This window comes from Ovis aries, chromosome 16 (assembly GCF_016772045.2).
Source record: "Ovis aries strain OAR_USU_Benz2616 breed Rambouillet chromosome 16, ARS-UI_Ramb_v3.0, whole genome shotgun sequence".
NCBI lineage: Eukaryota > Metazoa > Chordata > Mammalia > Artiodactyla > Bovidae > Ovis > Ovis aries.
This window is the reverse complement of record NC_056069.1, coordinates 71120877-71141569: the sequence shown is the minus strand read 5'-3', so window position 1 is coordinate 71141569 and position 20693 is coordinate 71120877. Positions and strand designations below refer to the sequence as shown.

The 20693-nt window shown below is 61.2% G+C and overlaps 1 protein-coding gene across 1 annotated transcript in view; it reads right to left on the bottom strand.

Annotated features, from left to right (window-relative positions):
* Positions 1 to 2430: 2430 nt before the first annotated feature.
* Positions 2431 to 20693, bottom strand: part of SLC6A3 (solute carrier family 6 member 3) — a 34475-nt gene continuing 16212 nt past the window's right edge. The window contains exons 8-15 of the mRNA XM_027979952.3: positions 19528 to 19652; positions 16936 to 17048; positions 15972 to 16100; positions 14943 to 15042; positions 12354 to 12454; positions 10997 to 11164; positions 9605 to 9676; positions 2431 to 2865 (exon numbers count right to left, since the gene is read on the bottom strand). Coding sequence (XP_027835753.3) covers positions 2842 to 2865; positions 9605 to 9676; positions 10997 to 11164; positions 12354 to 12454; positions 14943 to 15042; positions 15972 to 16100; positions 16936 to 17048; positions 19528 to 19652 — 832 coding nt within the window. The 3' untranslated portion in view covers positions 2431 to 2841. The remainder of the gene's footprint in view (positions 2866 to 9604; positions 9677 to 10996; positions 11165 to 12353; positions 12455 to 14942; positions 15043 to 15971; positions 16101 to 16935; positions 17049 to 19527; positions 19653 to 20693) is intronic.

Below are 20693 nucleotides of genomic sequence, written 5' to 3'. Positions count from 1 at the left end.
CGTCTTCCGAGGAGAACCATGGAGCACGGGGCTTGCTAACTAACCGTCTCAGGAAAGGTGACCTTTCCTGCTCTCCGTGACCAGGAGACGGGTAAAGATGCTGCTCAGGCGCGTCTACAGAGATGAAGCGAGCACCGTGGAGCAAAACCAAGGAAAGCCAGACACGCAGGAATTCGTTTACCCTTCAAATCACCTGTTTCACTGTTGCCAAGCCTTTATTAAAATGCTCCTCTCAAAGGGAAAATCACGTGGCTTTTCTGGGCTGTGACACCTAGACTGTTTCTAAAGGTCATTGGGCAAAGAGCATCTGTCCGACGGCAAAGCACAGTGTGGATGGAGGCTCCGAGGCCCCCATCGACAGAGCTGGGGTGCAGGCAGCCTCTTCCCCGCCAGGAGCTGGTTTCCAGTCAGGGCAGGAAGAGAACACGTACTCAGGTGTCTCAAAATTGACACGCTTCACTTGCATTAAAGAGCGTAACCTCCCCGTGGAGACAGACATCAAACACAGCATTCAGGTGGCTAGCCCCACTTGGGTGTGTGAGGCTGGACCAGAAGGACGGCCTTTAGATGTGACATGAGAACTTCTACTACCTGTTTCCACCCGTCCACCCACCTGTCCACCCACCCACGTGCACAGATTACCCACCCACCCATCCACCCACCTGTCCATCCAATCACCCATCCACCCATCCACCCACCCATCATCCTTCCATCCTTCCATTCACCCATCCACCAATCCATCCACACCTCCATCCATCCATCCACCCACCCATCCACCCACCCACCCTTCCATCCATCCATCCACCCACCCATCCACCCTTCCATCCATCCACCCATCCACTCACCCCTCCACCCACCCTTTCTTTTCCTCTCTTCCTCTTTCTCGCCTCTTCCTCCATTCGCCCACCAGTGCCCCTCCCTGTTCACTTCCTCATCTGTAAATGTAACTTGAGTGCCACTGCCCACTGTGTGCCAGCTGCAAGACACTGGCAGAAATGCACAAGACGAGCTCAGCCCCTGCTCGCGGGGGAGCTCCTGCTCAAACTGGGGAGACAGTGAGCACTCTCCCTTCCATGGGAACCTGCTGGGGAGAGTGGGGGTTCCTGAGCACTGATCAGGGGTGGAACCCAGAAGCAGAGGTCAGAGCAGACTCCCAGAGGTGGCATCCAACCAGAAGGACAAAGCGCAGGGCTCTTCTCTGGGCTGTGGCCAGAGCTGACGGGCGTCTGGAAGGACCTCTTTCTCCAGAGCGGACCGGAGATCCTTAGGGACCAAAGGCAGGGAGCCGCTCAGGACTCTGTTGTCGTGTCTCCAGAAGAGGTGCTCACGCTGGGCAGGAGCCGCGGTCAGCTCAGCCCGCCTAGCCGGGGTCCGGACCCCCGGGGAGCCTGCAGGGGAGCTGGCTGGGCAGAGGAGGGCTTGAGAGAGAGGAAAGACAGACGGGAGGACTTGGGGCCACGGGTGGGTCGGGCTGAGCCTGGCAGACCTGGGAAGGTGGAGCCGCGCACACTCGTGGCAGGCGGAGGTGAGTGAAGGAGGTTCTCAAGGAAGGGGTCTGGGCGCCCAAGGCGCCACCTGGACAAGACGCTGTCAGGCAGGAACGTGGCCATACAGCCCTGGCCGTCTCCCCGCGGGTCTCTTTATTGTTGGGGACAAGCACACGAGAGGCCACTGTGAACACAGACGGACGCGGACACCACTGGCATTCTTCAGGAGTGCTCAGCGCTCCTGGGAAGGATGGGGGGGCCCGACTCCTCTCGGCCACACCCGCCCCCGAGCACCAGTCCACCCGTGGCTCCCCTGAGCAGCCGGTTCCACGGGCCTGGGCTGAGGGCCGCTTCCAGCAAGGGCTCCTCGGGCCTGTCTGGCAGCCTCCCGGTGGCCCTGGGCACGTGGTCAGCAGGGCGTCCCCGGACCATGGCCACGAGCCCTGAGGACGGCAGCGCCAGAGGCTAACATCCTCTCTAGCAACCTTGGCAACGTTGGCCAATGGGCTTCAGAAACCGGCCCCGCCTTCTGAGCACGGGTTTGACTCCCGGGTCAATGCAGCTCTGAAAGCCATTCCCTAAGGAAAGCAGAGCTGCGGCTGCTGAGATAGGCGCCTCCGAGAACTGAGATTCTCCCAAGGTTGGGGAGTCCAGGCTAAGCTGCAGGGGCACCCCTGCTCCTGGCAAGCTCCCCTTCTCTGTGGCTGGGGGTCCGCGGTGAGGTGACCGTGAGCGGACAGGGAGCCACGTCGGGCGAGACCAGTGGCAGTCCACACAGATTTTACCGAGTTTTCCCTCAGCTACAAGGAGATAAACAGCGCTTCTGTCTCCCACCCAGGCCCCCGGCCCTTCGGGGCTCGGGCTGGACCCACTTGAGACGGGGATGCTTTTCCACGTCTCGTGCGGCTTCTCCCATTTCACGGCTGCACAAGACGGGCAAACATGACTCTCGGCTTTTTAATAGGAGCAAAGCAAAGGGTGTAGGGAGCTACTGCGAGCGCCGGGGTTCTCGGCAGAGAAGTGTGACCTATAATTATCGTTATTTCTCCTCCACACGTGCACCGGCGGCGCGGCCCGAGCTCCAGGGGGCCCTGGTGGGCCGGCGGGGGTGGAGGGCAGGTGGCGGCTGTAACGCACGGAACACAGCTCAGTCGATTCTACCTGCGGAACGAGCACAGACTAGGGGAGGTACACGGCGACACGTGGACGGCGGGTCGGCTCCCGGGGCACAGCGGGCACGCCTGTCCAGGGAAAGACGCGTGTGTGTCCGGCGAGGCGCAGGGCCGGGGGTGGGGTGCCCTCCTCGCCCTGGTCTTCGCCGACGGCAGCCAGCAGCTCTTCCTGCTCCATCCGCCTACACCACGAGCCAGTGGCGGAGCTGCAGAGGAAACAGGGTTTGCTGAGACAGGAAGTGAGGAGCCCCTTGGACACAGGCAGCTCCCAGGCCGGGGGCCCTGCTGCAGCCAGGAGGAGGCGGGGGCGGGGGCCAGTGCGGCTCCTGGGCACCACAGACCTGACGCCCCAGTTGCTTCCTGGAGGCAAGTCACCGCTTCACAAAGTCAGAGCACGGCGGCCTCAAGGGGCCAGAATGTGGCCCAGTGGTCTCCTCTCTGGGCAGACACTGGACGCCACAGGCCTGGGAGGGTCCCAGAGTGCACGCCGCCAGCCCACTCGCAACCAGCGGTGCCCCCAGCCCCCGGCAGCCTCACTCCTGGGGCCTCCAATCCCGTCCCGGGGCAGCCCCACAGCCCACGGTGCCGGCTGCTTTGTGCGACCCCGCAGGTGCGGATGCAGCCCGTTCCCGGCTCGGGGGGTGGGCGAGGTGGACAGGTCCCTATTTAGCTGTCCACAGATGCCATCACCTGTGATTACCCGGCTGTTAGCTCAGCCTGTTTCTGAGCACAAGCCATTCGATCGCACTAAATGGCAAGAACCGAGGGTTTGTAAACATTTCCAAACCAAGACGTGCGGGGCTTGTTTCTGATATGGCCGTCCCGGGGTTGGGGGGTGCGGGGGAAGGCGGTCCCCTCGCAGGGCTCTTCCTCACCCCCCGGGGACCTGCCTAGGACACACTCCTCGGCCCCCAAGGGCAGCCGGAGGGCAGGACCTGGCGTGGATGGAGCAGCAGGGGCCGGAGGCTGGGGTGGTGGCTGCGTGGTGACTTCAGGCCAGTGCTGAGGCTGGGGCGGGGGGCACACCGGGGACCCCAGCTGGGACCCAGCCCAGGGTTGAAGCGGCCCTCTGTCCCAGCCACAGATGAGCCCAAGGCAACCTTCTTGGGAGGAAGAAGAGGCCTCTCAGAGGTCCCACAAGGGAAGCTCAAGCCGTGAGCCGGCGACCAGGAGGCCAGAAACAGCAGTGATCAGCAGGAACCTGAAACTCCAGTCCAGGCCCCTGGGCCAGAGGGTGGAGACCTTCAGGTTACTGGGCAGCTGTGTAAGAACTGGCTGAGAAGGGGACATGGCACAGAGCTGCACAGTTCAAAGGTCAAAGGCTGCTTCCTGAGAAGAAGCGGACAAGGTCCCTGTCAGTGAAGGGGGCACAGAAAGGGGGTGGGTGATGGAGCTTTCATAATGGGGGGGAGGGTACGGGGGGATGGGCAGGGCAGTGCCAGAGAGACAAAGAGATTTCTGGGCCAGGGACTCCCCGGCGGTCCAGTGGTTAGGACTCGGGGCTTTCACTGCCGAGAGCCTGGGTTCAATCCCTGGTTGGGGAAGGAAGATCCCGAAAGCTGCACAGTGCAGCCAAAAGCAGGAAAAACAATGATATTTCTGGTCCAGATGGAGTAACGGGGACCTAAGAGGCTCTACCATCCAAAATCACTTAGAATGAACAATATGTACATAACAACGCATTTTCAGACAGCAGCAGATTGGACAACAAAGAACAGAGACCCTGAGAGACCAGGAGGATGAGGCCTCCAGCTGCCCCACTCGCAGCCTCCAGGGACTTTCCAGCAGCAGCGTGGGGCGCGGAGCCCAGGGCAGGTGGTGAACCCCGGGGCTGGCGAGATGGGGTGAGCGTGGGAGAGCCCCAGGGCACGGCAACTCACAGGACGGAGTTCCAGAGGGGGTCGCAGCACCCAGAGCTCTGAGCATGTACATGGGGACCCAGGGTCCAGCTGAGCGGCCAGGCACTCGAGTCCAGAAAGACCCTCCCAGCAGGATGCAAGGAACATTCCCCAAACCTAGACACTGGGAGCTGAGGCTGCCCCACAGCCGGGCAGGAGCACCTCTTGGGTCTTGGGAGCTGCCCCACAGCCAGGCAGGAGCACCTCTTGGGTCTCAGGGGGCTGCCCCACAGCCAGGCAGGAGCGCCTCTTGGGTCTCGGGAGCTGCCCCACAGCCAGGCAGGAGCACCTCTTGGGTCTCGGGAGCTGCCCCACAGCCAGGCAAGAGCACCTCTTGGGTCTCGGGAGCTGCCCCACAGCCAGCAAGGAGCACCTCTTGGGTCTCGGGAGCTGCCCCACAGCCAGGCAAGAGCACCTCTTGGGTCTCGGGAGCTGCCCCACAGCCAGCAAGGAGCACCTCTTGGGTCTCGGGAGCTGCTCCACAGCCAGCAAGGAGCACCTCTTGGGTCTCGGGGGGCTGACCCACAGCCAGGCAGGAGCACCTCTTGGGTCTTGGGAGCTGACTAGAGTGTTCCTCAAGGTCTTGATACAGCATCAGGAGGGCGGGGAGCCCCACGCCCAACGCTGCTGTGGTCCCACTTAACAAGTCTTCACAAGCAAGTCCCCCAGAGATCAAACTGTCTCCAAGTAATTCGATGATGACCCAGAACAGAGCCCCAGAGTATCTGGTGGTGGTTTAGTCACTGAGTCGTGTCTGACTCTTGTGACCCCGTGGACTGCAGCCCGCCAGGCTCCTCTGTCCATGGGATTCTCCAGGCAGGAATAATGGAGTGAGTTGCCATTTCTTTTTCCAGGGGATCTTCCCGACCTGGGGATTGAACCCAAGTCTCCTGCATTGCGGGCAGATTCTTTACCCACTGAGCCACAAGGGAAGCCCCCAGAGTATTTAAAGTAGCACAGATATACCTAGGCTTTAACATGGCAAAACTCACAACACCTAGAATTCAGTTAGAAATGACTAGACATGCGAGGCATCAGCAAATCCAACATCTTATGAGAAAGGTCAGCTGACGCTGACCCAGAACAGACACAGGTGTTAACACTGGCAGATGAGGGCCTGGCTCAGTGCTCGTAACTGCACCACACGACCAGACAGGTAAGCTGAGGTGTGACCGACATAAAACGTCCAGCGTGGACTTCTAGCGGTGAGCACGACGCTGCGTGCAAGGACAGATCCGCTGGGCGAGCTCACCGGCAGATTAGGCTTCGCCGAGGCGAAAAACTAATGACTAAGCGAAGCAGCAGAAAGCTCACGGAGTGAAACACGCAGAGGGAAGAGGCCCAAAGAGCCTGAACCGTGTGACCGGAACCGCTGAAGGTGAGGAGGCAGAGAAAGCGGGAGGAATGACGGCAGACGCTTCCAAACACACTGGGAACTGTAAACTCACAGCTTCAAGAGGCTCAGGGGACTGTGGGTATCAGAAGCAGGAATCCCGGTGCACAACCACACACAGTGGAGAGACGAGCTCAAGGACTCAGCGTGAAGCCCTTTCAATAAAGTTCAAAACGACGGAAACCGAACAGTCCGCTTCTCAGGAATTCAGTGGTACCTATAGATGCCACACATCACTGACTCCTTGGACGTGAGTCTGAGTGAACTCCGGGAGTTGGTGATGGACAGGGAGGCCTGGTGTGCTGCGATTCATGGGGTCGCAAAGAGTCGGACACGATTGAGCGACTGAACTGAACTGAACTGGTAGATGCCACAGGAGAAGGCAATGGCACCCCCCCCCCCCAGTGTTCTTGCCTGGGAAATCCCACGGACGGAGGAGCCGGTGGGCTGCAGCCCATGGCTAAGAGTTGGACACGACTGAGCGACTTCCCTTTCACTTTCACTCTCATGCATTGCAGAAGGAAACGGCACCCCACTCCAGTGTTCTTGCCTGGAGAACCCCAGGGTGGGCTGCCAATCTATGGGGTTGGACACGACTGACGCGACTCAGCAGCAGCAGCAGCGGCATAGATGCCACAAAGCCGTGCAGCAGAAAAGGCCCAGGAGACGACCGGCCAGACCGAGGCGGTGCTGATTCTGGGGGCAGGAGGGAGGTGGACGGGCAGGCGCAGGTGAACTGCTGTCAAGGCGGAACGTGTCTGGTCGTTCACAAGGCTGTATTTCGCCATGCAGTTAGACAGATGAGAAACAGCCATGCGTGGGCCGATGCACAGTGGAGAGCCCGGACACGGAGCCTAAAAAGACCCCTGACAGAGGGTGAGACCCCGAGGGGCCAGGGAGACGGTCACACACAGAGCCCAGGACGGCCACGCAGAGGTGAAGGGCGAGGTTTAACACTCAGCTGCAAAACTCCCGGAACTCACTGAAAACAAGAATTTACAGACCCTGGACACACAAAGTATTCTGGGAAAGATAAGTAAGTAAAACTACTTTTAACAGTTTCATAATAAAACGACAGAAATCTGTGCTCAGACACATCACAGGGAGACTGCAGCCAGCCCCAAAGCTAAAGGGCGCTGGACGCCCCCGGGGACACAGAGACCCTGCCCCACAGGAGACCCCGCCCCCTGGGACCTGCCTGCCCGCAGGAGACCCCGCCCACAGGAAACCGCGCCCACAGGAAACCGCGCCCACAGGAGACCCCGCCCCGCAGGAGACCCCGCCCCGCAGGAGACCCCGCCCCGCAGGAGACCCCGCCCCGCAGGAGACCCCGCCCCACGGGACATGGAGACCCCGCCCCGCGGGACGCAGAGACCCTGCCCGCAGGAGACCCCGCCCGCAGGAGACCCTGCCCCACAGGACCTCCCGTCCCAACAGGACTGTGGGGCGGCAGGTGGAGAAGCCCTGTCCTCAAAATGCCGAGAGACGGTGACCCAATCCAGAACCACGTGCCTGCAGAAACTGTCATAAATGAGGGCAAAGTAAAGACACGCGCAGATACACGACGTTGGTAGAAACCAACACGATACTGTAAAGCAATTATGCTTCAGTTAAAAATAAACAGATTAAAAAAACACCCCCTTAGAGGAATATCTGGAGGATACTTTTTGAGAGGCAAGAAAGTGATCTTTCAAGGAAAGATGTAGGTGAGAAAAAGTACAGTGAACAAACACTGGACGTGCACACTCGTCCAGGGGAGTTTCTGGAGAAAACAGCCAGAGCAACAATAACAACAGTGCCTAACTTGTGGGTTAGAAAAGACATAAATGCAACATTGGCTAATAATAGCTCATTATTATTTAAGAGCTGACTCACTGGAAAAGACCCTGGTGCTGGGAAAGGTTGAAGGCAAAAAGAGAAGAGGGCGGCAGAGGATGAGATGGCTGGATGGCATCACCGACTCAATGGACCTGCGTTTGAGCAAGCTCCAGGAGAGGGTGAAGGACAGGGAAGCCTGGTGTGCTGCAGTCCATGGGGCCACAGAGAGTCAGACACGACTGAGCGACTGAACACCACAATCATTATTAGTATCATTAACCAATAGCAGGAAAAGTTAAGTCCTTGTGATATTCAGGATGGGGGTTCATATAATGCTTAATTTTATACTTGAAGTCCCTGTATGCTTGGTACAGGGACTTCCCTGGAGACCCAGTGGTTAAGAATCTGCCTTGTAAAGCAAGGGACGTGGGTTCAATCCCTGGTCAGGGAACTAAGATCCCACAGGCTGTGGAGCAACTGACCTGGGGGCCACAACTACTGACGAAGCCGTGTCAGCAACTAAAGGCCACGCACAGCCAAGTACATATTTAACAACTTAAAAATGCTTAAAAATGGTCCACATCAAAAAAAAAGTACATAGTACAATTACACATACATAGTACAATTTTAAAAACAAATATAAAGTCAATAAAGCACGTAAGTTCCAAAAAAATAGAAAGAGTAGAATAAGAAAACAAATCCTCCAAAATCAATCAGAAAAGACAACAGACAGGGAAAAATAAACATCAAAAAATGGAACAGAGTTAAAAAGATAGCAGAATCAAGCCCAGCTATACCAGTAATGCCGACGAAGGTAAAACAGATTAATCTGCCCAATTGCCAGACTAAAACATTTCAGTGTACTCGAGGTTTGCAAAAGACACCTAAATCTTAGGATGACTGCAAAGTGGGAAGTTAAAAGATTACAACAGATGTTTCGGGCAAACTCTACAGAAACCTCGTGCAGCTATAGTCCTCTAGACGAAAAGGACTTTAAGAGCAAACACATCTCAAGGGCAAGAGGACAGGCTGGGTTTCGAGGAAGATTGATCACCCGGAACCCGTACCAGTCCCAGAAAACTGGCGCAGGTCAGATAAAACGGAATCCAGTACAACCACAGGGGAAAATGGACAAATATTTGTCATATTCCGTACATGTCTCCGGATTACTGATGGCTGAACAGAGCTGAAACAGGCAAAGTCGTAGAAGATTTGAACAACATAGTTATCAGCGTGATCTTACGGACAGAAGGAGAACTGTGTATCAACAGTTAGAGAAGACATCTCACCTAAAGACACAAGAGACACTTATAAAAGCTGGGTAGGCGCTTGGCCACAAAGGAGCGTCAACAGACTTCAAAGAATGGGTAGCAAGGGGTCTGAACACAATACCATTAATTTAGAAACGGATAACAAAAAGATAGAACATCCTCATGTATTTCGGGATTTCAGACAGAGTTTCAAGCAACTCGTGGCTGGAAGAAGTCACAACGAAAATTAAAACACATTTAAAACTAAATAATAAACAAAAAGCTGTGTTAAAAGCTATGGAATGCAGCCACCAGGGTGTTTTGTGGGAAATTCTTAGCCTTGAATGCTTCTGTGAGAAAAGAAGAAGGGTTAATTAAGGATCCAGGGTCTAAATTAAGACGGTAGTTAAGGTGTGACAGAGCAGACCAATGAAAGTAGAAAAAATAAAGACATCAGAGCTGGAAGGAAGGAGACAGAGGCAAAGCTCCAACAGCGTGTCCTGCAGCCACGTGTCTGAGTCAGTGTCCACCTGCTGGGGGACTCGGCCGGGCAGCTGGGGCGGGAGGAGCCCCCTGCGGCACTCACCGTGAACTGGCGCACCTCCCCGCTGTCCACCCGTTCGTGCTCCGTCTCCGGCGTGATGGCGTAGGCCAGTTTCTAGAAGAGAAGGGGCTGCCGTGGGCGCCGGCCCAGCGTGGTGAGCGGGCCCAGGGTGACCGCCACGCAGGTGGGGGGCTGACGGCCAGGTCTCCTTAGACCCTGGAGAAAGTCCAGGCCGACCGGAGGGAGCAGGATTGGGTGTGGAGTCCCGGTGGCAGGCCCCACAGGCAGAGGAGCCCGCACGCTCCTGCAGTGCTTGCGGCTCCCGCAGGGTAGGGGTCCAGGAGGCCCCGATGTCTTACAGCCGGAGAGGAGGCTGGTTCCCTCCCACTGCCTTCCCCCTACCCAGACAACTCCCCGCCCAGGACCTCTCAGCAGTTGGCCCTTGGACTGTCTGGGGCCAGACGTCCCCCCTGGGTGTCACTGTCCCCCCATCTCACTGCTGAGATTCTAGGGAGTGAGTCTCGGGGGCGGGAGGTCCAGCCCACTGGCCTGCAGACACCCTTCCCCAGCCCACACAGAGGGGTCTCTCCCAGGGCCAGCGGTCGCCTGCTGTCTGCAGGGCTGCTCTCCGGAGGCCAGCAAGGGGGCTGTGAGTGGCGCCTCCTCCGGCTCTGCCGGGGCCGCAGGGGCCTGGCCTGGGCTGGCCCTGCTTGACGCTGAGGGATGGGCTAGGGGCCAGCCTGCGAGGGGCCCCCGCCTTTGCGTCCAAGCCAGAGAGATGCCGCGTGGCCCTCGGGGAACGCTTGGACCTGCTGGGGTACAGCCAGGGGCTTCACTCTCGAGAGACTGGAATCGGGCATCGAGCAGTGTCTGAGGGCTCGGGGAGAGTGTGGAGGGCTACGACCTCCATCTCTTCTTCCAGGAATCCCAGCACTGCGATGGGAGGCGGGGGACCTGTGCTCAGGTCACAGGTCAGCCCCCCACCCTCCGCTTCACAGTGGACACAGCAGTGGGCCTGACTCAGAGGCCCGGAGCCACCTCCGCCCTCACGGGGGTCCTGCCTGAAAGCCCCGCTGCCCCTGCTCAGCCCCGGGGCGGGGGGGCGAGGCGGGAGGGCTTGGTCCCCAGTCCACCCCCACTCTCAGACCAGGGCTGTCCGCATGATGCAGAGCGGGCGCGCTCACACCCAGAGATCCCCGCTGGCAAGCACACACGTGTGCGTGCCCACGTGAGGACACACAGGCTCACACACGCAACACACCCAGACGCACACAGGCACAGCGCCGCCCCCTAGCACGGTCACCGCCCACTCCAGACTCTCCTGCTGGCCGGAGAGGAGCCGCCGGGAGCAGGCCTGGGACCCCCACCTGACCTCGCTGGTGGCCTCGCATCGGGCAGAAGGGCAGGAGAGGGGGGCCCTGTGCAGGCACGCACCTCCCGCGAGGAGCCGGGCAGGCTGCAGAGCTTGTAGGCGGCGTAGATGGGGATCACAGACATGGAGGACGCAGCGATGGCCCAGCCCAGCGCGTTGGCCCACTCGGGGAAGACGTAGGCGCCATAGTGCGGGGGCCGGAAGGTCGCGATGCTGACCACGACTACAAACTGGAACCGAGGGGCAGGGTCAGGGCAGCTGGGGCCAGGGCCTCCCGAGCGGCGACTCTGGGGGCAGGGCCCCCACACGACGGCCTGAGGCTGCGGGGCCCCGGCGGTGGGGGCATATGACCCCGAGGCTCGGGGCTGATGGGAGGGGCTCTCTCACCGGCCTCCGTAAACCCCCGGGGTTACCACGTGGGGAGAAGCAGGACCTCTCACTGACCGGAGGCAGGAGAGGCGACCAGAAGCCCCTGTGCAGGCTCAGGCCGGGAGCCTCACCCCCTCTCCACTTCCTCTCCCGCTGGCCCTCGGGGGTCGGGGCTGCCCGCCCGCACTGAACCCGGGGTGGGGGGGGGCTGGGCTGGCTGGGCGGGGACGGGTGCTGAGGTCTCCTGGGGCGCATCTGCCCGGCCTCTGCACTCAGAGCTGGATGGCCCCAAACAGCCAGCCAGGGCCGCTGGGTAGGGAGGACAGTCAGGGGTCCTGAGCCACTGGAACTTGGCCACGGCCATCCGGCCCTGCAGCCGTAGAGTGGACGCATGGCCAGGTTCCAATGCAGCAGGCCACAGGTGTACTTGCCCACTGGCCCGAGCCTGCCCAGCCCATCCCAGACCACGAGCAGCTCCAGCCCGCGCTGTTGGGTGAACCTTGTCCATTTCCGTCCAGCCTCGGGCGGAGCACCCGCTGACCCCCGAGGCTGACTTCCCTCCGAGGCCTCCAGGCAGAGGGCGGCTGACGACCCCCGACCTCCGGGCAGAAGCGCTGTCAGATAAGGACCACCCTGCCGCCCACGTGGCTGTCTCGGTGGGCCCAGAGTGGGGGCCATGCTTCCAGGAGACCCAAGGATTTGGGGGGCCAGCCTGCCCTCCCAGCAGAGCCAGTGACCTGCTGACTCCCGCCCCTCCCCCAGCATCAGACTCGCAAGCCCCACTCTGGCCCCGGGCGGGTGGTGGGCGGGGCGGGGCGGGGCGGGGCGGGGGGGCAGAGTTGGGGGCAGCGGGAAGGAGGGGGCTGGAGGGAGGGGAGGAGGGGGCCGGAGGGAGGGGAGCAGGGCGCGGCGGAGGGAGGGGAGGAGGGGGCCGGAGGGAGGGGAGGAGGGGGCCGGAGGGAGGCGAGGAGGGGGCCGGAGGGAGGGGAGCAGGGGGCCGGAGGGCGGGGCGGGGGCGCGGCGGGCGGGGCGGGGGACGGGGAGCTTCACCAGGAGGAAGCAGGGGCTGACGAACTTCCAGCACAGGCGCCAGTAGAGGCTGGGCCGCCGCCCGGTCATCTGCTTGATGTCGTCGCTGAACTGCCACACACCTGCAGCAGGGGGCCAGGCAGGGCGTCAGCGCGGCCCGCCTGGAGGTGCGGCCCCCAACCCCCGGTCCCCCAGCTCCCCTGGAGCTCAGGGTGCACGGTGCTGCCTAGGCCGCCGGGCATGGGTCATGCCGACCGGGCCCGTGCACGTCCCCAGGGTGACCCTGGCGTCACTGACTGCAAGGGAGGGCCTGTGGGGCTCCCACCCTCCTCCGCGAGGCCCACGGCCACCCCTGCCTCCCCTCTGTAATGAACATTACTTTCCTTTACAAAAATCATGGTCAAGCATACAGTACGTGAAGCTTTCCATTTTAACCACTGTGAGCACACGGCCCGGCGGCTTGAAGCACAGTGGCACTGCTGTGCAGCCTCGCCAGCCATCCTCCCCAGGCCTTCCTCGCCTTCCCAACGGAGGCCCCGGCCCTCCCCATCCTGCTTGCGGCCTCTGTGACCCTGCTGTCCAGGAACCTGAGGGCCTCCCGCGGGATCTGTCTGCCTGTGCCTGGCTCGCGTCCCCGAGCACAGCGTCCTCCGGCTCAGGCGGGAGCAGGTGTCCGGGTGTCCCACTCTGAGACAGGCATACAGTCGCTATATTGTAGGGAAAGCTCCTGCTAGAAGCTGGATGAGCCAGTTTCTCCAGGTCTCACGCTGATTTCTCCCGCCCCGAGGCAGGCCTCCTGAGTCTCACGTCACATGCGGGGACATCAGAGAGACACCTCCATGCAGGATTCCCTCCTCACACTCAGCCCTCTCTCTAGACCTTGGATCGGAGGGGGACTGAGGGAGCAGGGTGGAGGCTGAACCTAAAGGCCCGAAGAGACGGGGTGTCCCCTGGGGCCCCTCGGGCAGCTCCGGGGCAGGCAGCCCCTCCCACGCTGGCCCATCCGGAGACCACAGGGACCTCAGGGCACTGAGAGGCCGTGCTCTGGTGAGAACTGCTGTCTGCAGGAAGCGCGGTCTCTGTGGTCTCTCTTTGGGGAGCGTGTGGTCGCCGCAAGGCCAGCTCCCCTGGGCCTCCACCAGCTCTGGGATGTTCTTGGCTGCTGGACACACTTGAGGCACTTTCTCTCTTTCTCTGAGGTTTTATTTTCAGATGTTGTTGTTCAGTCGCTCAGTCGTGTCTGACTCTTTGTGACCCCATGGACTGCAGCACATCAGGCCTCCCTGTCCTTCACCATCTCCTAGAGCTTGCTCAAACTCAGGTCCATTGAGTCAGTGATGCCATCCAACCATCTCATCCTCTGTCATCCTCTTCTCCTCCTGCCGTCAATCTTTCCCAGCATCAGGGTCTTTTCCAGTGAGTCAGCTCCTTGCTTCAGATGGCCAAAGTACTGGAGCTTCAGCTTCAGCATCAGTCCTTCCAATGAATATTCAGGGTTGATTTGGGGAGATTACAGTGTAAAACTGTAGACTAGGCATTGATTCCAGGTGCCAATGAAAGTACAAAGAGGCTGATATTTCCCTTTTCTGTAGAAAAGGAAATGTAACTGGAAGAGTGTTTTCGGAATAAGGGCTCTTTGTCGGTTAAGGCTCTCAAAGCTAGAGTGCTTTACAGGTTGTAACTTCAGGGCTGAAGCAGAGGCCATGACCCCTCACGTGGCATCAGGGCTGGCTCGAGACTGCGGTTCTCGAACGGCACAGACCTCTGGCTTTGGCCGGAGGTCTTGCACACACACGTGCAAGAAGTGTGCCTGTTATCTCGGGCCTTTATGGCGAACGTCGTCAAGGACGCCTGGTCAGGTGAGCCAAGTGGCACCAGGGCCCAAGCCCCAGGAGAGAAACGGAGAGCCAGCGTGGGCGGGTACGGCGGCAGGAAGGGCACAGCAGAACTCTGCAGGGCGGCTTCCTGTTGCTGTCAGTCCTGCCTCAGGACATCCTGGGAAACACGGTGGACACGCAGGAGGGGCGGGGGCACACGGCTGCAGGCTGGGCACACCACCTGCCGACCAGCGGGCCCCCCACCCTGAGGGCTCGCAGTCCTAGCGCCCGAGTGCTGGCCCCGCGGGAGGGGGTCAGGAGTCTGGTGGGGCCGTCGTGCGGAGGCGGGAGCTCTGGCCTGAGACTCACTGAGCGTTCCTGTCTCTTCCCTCCCATCAGCTGAGGCCCCAGCGAGGCCCCCCTCGGCCAGCTCCCCTGCCTCCCTGGTGCCGGGACTCTGCTCAGCGGGACGCAGAGACCGCCTCCACCAGAGGGCGGCACCCAGAGCCAGCCCACCCTCCTCCTCCAGGCCCAGCCCAGGATCACGTGGCCACACCGAGCGCCCTGACCACAGGGGCGACTTCAGGGTGCCGTCCAGGCTAACTGCCTGCATGGATCCAAACAAGCCACAGCGGCCAAGCCTCGCTCTGTGGTGCCATAGTGCCCACAACGCAGGGCCACTGGGTGCCTCAGCGACCAGCCCCACAGATGCTAGCTGACCAGTCACAACGCCAGCACAGCAGCTCTGTCCTGCCGGTAGGAGCGCGCCAGCCCAAGGAGGACTCGTTCTTACCGTAGAACCAGGCCACCCCGATGACCTCCATGAGCACCCCGAAGAGGATGGACGTGCCGGCTGCGAAGTGGTCCAGCAGCGTGAAGACGTAGATGCCGCCCTGGGGGGGAAGGAGGGGCGCACCCACTGAGCTCAGGGTGCCCGGCTCTCACGCCTGCCCACGGAACTGCTCTTCCCAAAACATCAGCCTGGCCTGAGGCGCCAGCTTACAGACACCTTCTATTTTACTCTCCATGGAGTGTCACTCAGGAAAGAAACTAAAGCTCAGTCCACGAGCAGCCACTTGGGAACCCGGCTATTACCAAAAAACCAACCTCTCCCCGCCTTTCCAGGGCTCCTGGTACAGTTAGGGATGAAAGCCAGGAGATGCCAACAACGGCAGAACCTCTGTGAGGAGGGGCCCTGAGCCCTGTTCCCCCCCCCCCCCGGACAGACCTCCCACAAACCTGAGTGAAAGTGAGCCCCTCAGTTGTGTCTGACTCTTTGCGACCCCAGGGACTATACAGGCCACGGATTCTCCAGGCCAGAATACTGGAATAGGTAGCTATTCCCTTCTCCAGGGGATCTTCCCAACCAGGGATCAAACCCAGGTCTCCCACACTGGAGGTGGATTTTTTACTGTTTGAGACCCCGGGGAAACCCAAGAATACCAGAGTGGGCAGCCTTGCCCTTCTCCAGGGGATCTTCCCGACTCAGGAATCGAACCGGGGTTTCCTGCATTGCAGGTGGATTCTTTACCAGCTGAGCAACCAGGGAAGCCCCCCAACCCTCTTGCCCCACAAACCCAGAGGCGCCTCACAGGGAGCTGTCCAGGTGCTGAAACGCTGGAGACCAAACTCTCTCACGCCCTGGGACCACATGCGACTGCGGGGACGCTGAGTGACCGTTGGTGCCGCTCTGGCTGACTCAAGGCCACCGTGTGCGTGAGCACGGATGCCCGTGTATCATTACAGGTCACGGGTAGCTTGGGGGGGAGCGCCCCTGCTCCGTCTGCCATGAGACAGCGTCCGGGGCGGCACAGGCACTCACGTTGGTGACGCAGAAGAGGGACAGGAGGAAGGTGGCCAGGACGACGAGCAGCGTGAAGAGCTCCCGGTGCCGGTGCAGCAGCTGGAACTCGTCCGCGAGCCCGGTGATCACGGACTCCATGCCGCCCATCTGCAGCCGGGACAGAAGGGGCGCTGCGGGGTGGCCCTCTGCCCCCCCGGGGACCCACGTGTGTCGTCTCCACCCACATGCTCAGTCGGGAGCCGCATGGGGTCCCGGGGGGCAGAGGGCACCCCCAGCAAGGGCTGCTCCCCGGCACGGCCACTGGAGATGGAGGACCGGGGTGCGTGTCCTGCCCTCTGTTGGGGAGCTGCGTGGCCAGGGTCACGCTGCTCCATGTGGCGCCACAAAGGCTCAGCTCCGCCAGGCTTCTCTAAGCAAGTGTCTGCCCCACCGCACAGCTGAGCTCTGGTCCCAGGAGGCCTGGCCTGGCCACTGGCCGTGTCCCTCAGGGGGTGCAGACACGGGACCTGAGATCTCAGGTGCTGGTCCCCAGCAGGCTGCATGGAGGTGGAGCGTGAGGAAGTCTGCCCTCCCAGGGGCCCACAGGGCCACCACAGGATGGATGTCCAGTGGGCCAGGCAGGAACCTTTGCCCCCCCGCGCCCAAAACAGCACCCACTCCCACCAGAAGGCCGCGGGGCGGGGAAAGCTGGAGTCAGGCCCAGCCTTGCTGGGTGCTGTGTGGCTCCCATTTCCTGCAGCACGCTACTCCCCGCCCCCCCCCCCCCCCCCAGGACTCGCCACGCCCCCAGGGGCAGCAGGGCAGAGCTGGTCTGAAGAGCCCTCCCCAGGAACTGTGGGGCCCCATTGCCCTCCCACTCGGGGGCTCTGCACAGGCACAGGTATGTGCGGGCCCTGGGGCTCTCCAGGCTGGCCAGCCCCTGAGGGCACCAGGTGAGCTGGCTGTCCCTGGCGGGGCCCCAGGGCATGCAGAGACCACTCACGGCGCTGTCGATGCCCAGGGTCAGCAGCATGACAAAGAAGACCACGGCCCAGACGGATGACAGCGGGAGCGTGGCCAGCGCCTCCGGGTAGATGATGAAGATCAGCCCCGGCCCTGGAAGCAGGCCCTCCGGTCACCCAGGGCGGACCTTCCCAGGCCCCTCCCCCGCCCTCCCCCGCCCCCGAAGCCGGCCCTAAGGCAGTGAAAAACTGCTCTCCTTGCAAAGGCCTCCCTCCTTGAGTTCGGGGCCCAGGACTTGGGAGAAGGGAAGCCAGGTCCTGGAGCGAGGGCTCTGCTCCGTACCCCAGCCCTCGGCCGTTCCCACACCCCGTGCCCCCAGAGGAGGGGGCACACCAGCAGGGAGAGGGCAGGACGGGCTTCGGGGGGGGGCACCCTGTGCTTCCTCCCTCCAGACCCTGGGGGCCTCCTGGTTGGTTTCCTGTGCCTGCTGCTCACACACTCACACTCACACACTCACACACTCACACACACACACTCACGCTCGCTGCTGCCGTCAGGCAGCCTACACAGTAGATGCTTTTCTGTGCCAGCTTAAGTGTGATCTTTAAAAGCCATGTGCTGTTACAGAGACGCCACAACTTAGCGCGCCTCTCCACGTGCTCCCTGCAACGCGGTGTGTTTCTGTCCCCTCTGACCGTCTCCCAGACACACTCCTGGGAGTGGGGACACAGGGGGCGAGCCAGCTCCCTCACCCCCAGTAGGTGGGATCTGGGTGGAGGCGGGGAGGGTTGGGAGTGGTCAGGACTCAGGCACTTGACTGCCAGTGACCCCAAAGTAAAGAAGACCCCACAGGAAGCTGCCAGTTGGTCACTTTCAGTGCTAGTTTCACAAGAGCCTCCGAGAGCTTGCTCAGGGACGTACAACTCACCGCTTTCCTGGTTCCCAGTCCTCTGCGGGGCCTGGGTCAGGCACCAGCCGACCGGAACAGGAACGGGGCACCTACTGATGCTTCTAGAGAGCCAAAGGCCAGAGCCAGGCTCCACCTCCAAGATCTGTCAGGGGCCCTGGTGTTGACCTGGGCTCTGGGACTCCCAACACCCCGGGAAGGAGCACGGTTTCTGATGTGGGCAGGAGGGGCAGATGGTTTGAAAAGCCCTAAAGTCTAAGCGCCAGGAGCCTGGAAGATGCCCATCAGCTTGGTTGAACTAAAGCCAGTATCCTCACTTTTCATTTTTGCTCCTGGGTTACTATTTCCCCCTGTTTTCTTGAGAATTAGACCTATAAATGACATTTACTTTGCTTTTCTGGGAAATGCAATGAAGACGGTCAGCTGACTTTCAGGGGTTAATGGGGATTCTTGCAAACTACTGCTATTTATCATAATAAAGGGCAAAACCCAGTGAAAATGCAAAATGCAAAGGTGAGTAAATTCCACTGCTCAGTCCTTATTTGCATCAGGTTCCCTTTCCTGGCCTTATTGGATATTTTTTTTCCAGGAGGAAAGAGTGGATTGGAAGCACGTGGCGATTCATCTGGGTCCCCAGCTTTCCTGCCAGACTTGGAGGGGGTCGTCCGCCCGGCTCCAGACTCTGTTCCCTGCTTTCCAAGTGGGGCTCCCAGCACTCGACGGATAGACTGACGGGCTGACCCACAGAGAGCTCAGGGCGCCGGTGGGGTCCGCCCTCTGCTCTCCTCGATAGCCCTCCTGCTCAAGAGTAAGAAGACCCAGGAGGAGAGGAGCTTGTAGGGGGGAAGCGGGATGGTCTCAGAGGAAGGGGCTCCTCCAGGTGCAGGCACAGGACAACCCTCAGGCCGGCGGGGCCAGCAGCGATCTGGGGCCCAGGTCCTGGACTGGCCCAGCTCCAGACTGCCTCAGCCATGCCTTCCGCCCAGGATCTAGCACCAGCAGACCTCCCCCCGCACGGAATGCCCAGGGGCGCAGCAGTCAGGCCCCCCAGCACCCTGCTCTGGGCCTGGAAGCCCAGTCCTCTCCTGCTGGCCCAGGTTGCTTCCCTACATCACCAGTGCCCACTCCTCCGCTGCCCGCTCCCCTCCGCTGAGCCCTCGTCTGCAGACACTCCTGTCCGCGTCGGCTGGGTGAGCAGGTTGGGAGCGTGGGTCTCTGTTGCCACTGTGTGCCAGAGACCCTGGGGGTTTCTCCGCTATTACCCCACTCCCACGTGTATGCGCCATGGCCCCTGGAGGGCTGGGGGAAAAGCTTCAGAACAAAGTAACTGCTGGCGTCCAAGCCAGCCCAGCCTCTTTCTGGCTGACCACACCGAGGTCCGGCCATCTGTGCCACTTGGAACGACTCTGAGCCCTCAGCTGCATGTCCCCCACCAGGTGAGGGGAACCGGACCCTCGTCCTGCAGCCCGAGTGGCTTCCGTGAGGAGCCCTGGGCCGAGGCCAACCTCGACCCGGCCTTGGCATCCAGCAGGAGGGCCCGAAGGGGCAGGAGCTGGGAGTGCGTGGAGGTGGTGGGCGCAGTGTGCCCAGATACCCTGCTCTCCGCCGTGTCAGCTGCTCCTGGGAAGGGCCCTGGGTGCCCGTGCGCTTCCCTCTCAGCTTGCAGGGTAACACTTCGAGAACTGGGCAGCCTGGGAGCAGGCAAGTGGGGACCTCACCACTCACCGTCCTTGGCCACGTCCCCGATGGGGACACTGTGCTTCTGGGCCATGTACCCCAGGAAGGAGAAGACCACGAAGCCGGAGGAGAAGCTCGTCAGAGAGTTGACGGAGGTGGTGATGATCGCGTCTCTGCAGGAACAAGACACGCTGTGCCAGCCCGGCCGGGCGCCTCTGCAATTTCCCGTCATTATTCGTAATTGGCTGTGTCTGGTGCTGGCGGCTGGGGGTGCTCCCCAGATGGGCAGGCCAGCCCCTCCTGTGACCCTGTCCCGGGCTGCCCTGAGGGAGGGAGGCTGGGACCCCCTGACAGTGGTGAGCTGCCCACCTGCACCCCCTGCTGAGCAGCTCTGGGCGCTGGCCACACCCTGGCCAGGTCAGGCCTCCAGTGACCAGCCATCTGCGCTTGCCTGGGGACCAAGGGGCTCCTGGGACTCTTGACTCAGCACTGATGGTGAGATGATCCCACAGGCAAAGCTGGGCTCCGGTGGGCAGCCCAGGTGACCACGGGGTCCCCACCTTGACCCACAGGGCTGCCAGGCAGGGCTTGGAGATGCCTCCTGGGAACCTTGCTAAGATGCAGGTGCTGCCGGGGTGGGGCTGGTGGGGCCCAGATGCTGTGTTTCCCCTACGTGCCTGGGGGTCAGGGCTGCTGGCCCAGGGACCCCACTCTGAGGGCCGAGAATTCAGAGCAGGGAGGAGGGGCTGCGGGGCCAGCCCTCCCGAGTGCCCGAGGGCAAGGACCCTCACAGACTCGGGAGGGCACAGGGTGGGCTCGGGAGCCGCTGCCTGGCCTGCCGTCTAGACGCCACCCCTGTGTGGGCCTCTGGGTAACGGTCCGCCTGGCCTTCCCGCTGCACACACCGCCTTCGTGTTTTTAACCGCATGTTTATCCTCACGATATGAAAGAAAACAAACGCTGGCTCAAAGGTCAAGGAAAGCAGTCCCGGAGGAAGCCCTTTCTCTGTCTTTAGATCGGTTTCGGGCCGGCAAGTGGCTGTAGGTCGCTCAGGTCCTCCTGGGCCGGGCAGCGCCGGCTGCCGGGCTGCTGGGGCTCTGGGCACGTGGCACGGCCACGCTCCTGCCTGTCCTGGTGCTGAGTCTGTGGGGGGCTCCGCAGGGTCTGGGGCGCGCCTGGGGCCCCCGCTCCCTCAGTGAAGGTCAGGTGGGGAC